Raw genomic sequence first — 2,825 nt, forward strand, 5'->3', positions numbered from 1 at the left:
AGGGCTTGGGCAGCACACTTTCAGCAAAGCTGCTTAGATGCTAAGCTTTATTAAATGAGTCAGGCACGATGACAGGATTTTTGGGGCTGATTAACATGAAACCCAGGCTGGCGTGTGCGGTGTGACCGCGTTCGTTATGGCAGAGGGAAACGAAGGTTCAAGCAAATGTGCTCAGGTTAGAAGAGCTCAGGCAGGAAAATCTCCAGAGGCAGCTCAGCAGAGGACCTTTACGTTCAGGCTCCCTTTTGCAACCCACAACGGGACAAATCAGGGTTGAAGCCACAAGGGGAGGGACTCATGAGTGGGAATAACCCCAAAATTGAATTGTTGGAAGCCCTGGGCCCTGGAAAAGAGCTGCTGGGCCCCAGGGAGAGGCTTCAGTGGCTCCCCAAAAAATTCAGCAGAAATTATTGTAGATAGATAAATAGATAGATGATGGATAAATAGATTCTGTAGGTACCATTGGTGGACGGAAAGCAATTGATGCCTCTGGAAGATGATTTTGACCTCGGTTCCTAATGCCCTCAGCATGTTGAGTGACTCTCCTGCTGGAATTCGTTAACATCTCCTTGTCCCTTTGTTGCAGAGATCAGAGATGACCAAGACGTATGCCAAGCCCAAAGAGATGGCGGAGCTTGTGAGCGCCCAAGCTTGGATGGACGAAACGTTGGGCTCCAAAGATGAGCTGAAGGAAGAGGACAGCAGGCAAGGTCCTTTTGGATTGATGTCTGGCTTGAATGAAGAGCACGACAGCATCGAGGAAGAAGAGGAGGAAGAGGATGATGGGGAAAAGCCGAAGAGAAGAGGACCAAAGAAGAAGAAAATGACCAAGGCGAGGCTGGAGCGGTTCAGGGCCCGGCGGGTGAAGGCCAACGCCCGGGAGCGCACGCGGATGCACGGTCTGAATGATGCTCTTGACAACCTGAGGAGGGTGATGCCCTGCTACTCCAAGACTCAGAAATTGTCCAAGATTGAGACACTGAGGCTTGCAAGGAACTACATCTGGGCTCTGTCTGAGGTGCTCGAGACGGGGCAGACTCCTGAAGGGAAGAGCTTTGTGGAGATGCTCTGCAAGGGCTTGTCCCAGCCCACCAGCAACCTGGTGGCTGGCTGTCTGCAGCTGGGACCGCAGACCTTGTTCCTGGAGAAGCATGAAGAAAAGTCCCCGGTGTGTGAATCGGCCATATCCAGCCACTCCTTCAGCTACCAGTCCCCAGGGCTCCCAAGCCCACCCTACGGGACCATGGAAACACATCTGCTGCATTTAAAGCCTCCGACCTTCAAGAGCTTGGTGGATGCTTCCTTTGGAAACCATCCCTCTGACTGCACCACTCCCCCCTATGAGGGTCCCCTGACGCCGCCCCTGAGCATCAGCGGGAACTTCTCCTTGAAGCAAGATGGGTCTCCAGACCTGGATAAATCCTACAGCTTCATGGCCCACTATCCCTCAGTCAGCCTGGCTGGAGCACATGGACATGCCTCTCACTTCCAAAACACAGTGCCCCGCTACGAGATCCCCATAGACATGAGCTATGAGTCCTACCCACACCACGTGGCCGGGCCTCAGCTCAACGCCATCTTCAACGAATAGCAAAGCAGAGTTAGACCCAAATTCTTGATGCAGAGAGAAGTTCAGCCGCGTCGTGGAGCTGTTTCTAGAACGGACACAACTGGAGCGAGGATATTGCCGCTATGGGGTGACAGACTTCTGAGCATCCCTGCAGGACATCGCTGTGGAAGGTTCAGCTGGCCCTCCTGTCCTCTCCCAACAGGTCTGCACTGGTGCCACCTCACTGATTTCTGAGCTGTCCCCAGGAGCCACGTGAACCCTTCCTGACAGCTGAACTCTGAGCAGCCACCGCCGAAAGCTGAGCTGTTGCCTCCCACTGCCTCTCCCCTAGAGATGCTCATGAAGGTGGCTTCACCCTGCAGGACTTTCTGTCTGAATGTGCTCCAGCACTTGGGATTGTCCGTTGCCAAGATGTTACGGCTCCTTTTCCTCCTTCCTTGGGGTGCTGGGGCATGGGCACACCTCTGTCTCGCATCAGGTGGAGACAAGCCCCTCCTGCCCCTTGGGATGACCGGTTCCCCTTCCACACACTCTGATGGGAACATGGTTTTCCCAGTCCAGCCATGGCCAGGCGGGCTGGCAGAGATGGGTTTGATCTGGACCACTTGCAGAAGACCAACACGGTTGCTCCTCCTTGAAGCTTCCCACCCAACGGAGGACCTTATCTTTGCTGCCACCACATCATTCAGGGATGGCACGGTCCAGCCAGGCTCAGAGCTTCTCCGTGACCGTCCCTCCACTGCTCTCCTCCTGCACTGAGCCCTGCTGCCCGTCCTCTCCTGAGCCTCAGACCTCGCCTGTGACCTGCAACCAGCATGAGATTATCAGCACACGGATCTTGAAACCTCGTTAAGGGACTGTTGATCTTTCAGAGCACAAATATCCCGGCTGGAAGAGGAGCTCTCAGCTGAACCCTTGCTCCTGACTAGGGCCACGTCTTCTTACGGTTTGTAGTGTTATTTATCATGATCTGTGTCCTGAAGACATCCTGCCAAAAGAAGTGTGTCTTAATTTCCTGTTTTATTTATTATTTACTGTGTGTGTGTGGGGGTCTAATTTATTTCCTTCCATTTTACATGAAATGTGGAATGTGCTAAATAACCTCCTCATTTTCCAGTTGACTTCCAAGTGCTTAGTTGGAGTTAGCTTTGTAGAGACGTGTGGTTTTTGCAGTGCTGTTGCTCCAGGATTATTTATTAGCCATTATTTATTTAATTTATTTTCTTCCTGCCCTCACGGTCTATTCTCTGGTGAT

General features: G+C 52.6%; 1 protein-coding gene across 1 annotated transcript; it reads left to right on the forward strand.

The window, feature by feature from the left end:
* Positions 1-595: 595 nt before the first annotated feature.
* On the forward strand, positions 596-1,591 carry NEUROD4 (neuronal differentiation 4). The gene has a single exon (XM_076360362.1). It carries the CDS (start codon positions 596-598, stop codon positions 1,589-1,591), a length of 996 nt encoding a protein of 331 aa, XP_076216477.1.
* Positions 1,592-2,825: the final 1,234 nt, after the last annotated feature.

The sequence above is a fragment of the Aptenodytes patagonicus genome, chromosome 27 (genome assembly GCF_965638725.1).
Source record: "Aptenodytes patagonicus chromosome 27, bAptPat1.pri.cur, whole genome shotgun sequence".
NCBI lineage: Eukaryota > Metazoa > Chordata > Aves > Sphenisciformes > Spheniscidae > Aptenodytes > Aptenodytes patagonicus.

Excerpts from the sequence above, each read along its gene's own strand:
- NEUROD4 (XM_076360362.1), top strand. The coding sequence starts at position 596 with ATGACCAAGACGTATGCCAAGCCCAAAGAGATGGCGGAGCTTGTGAGC.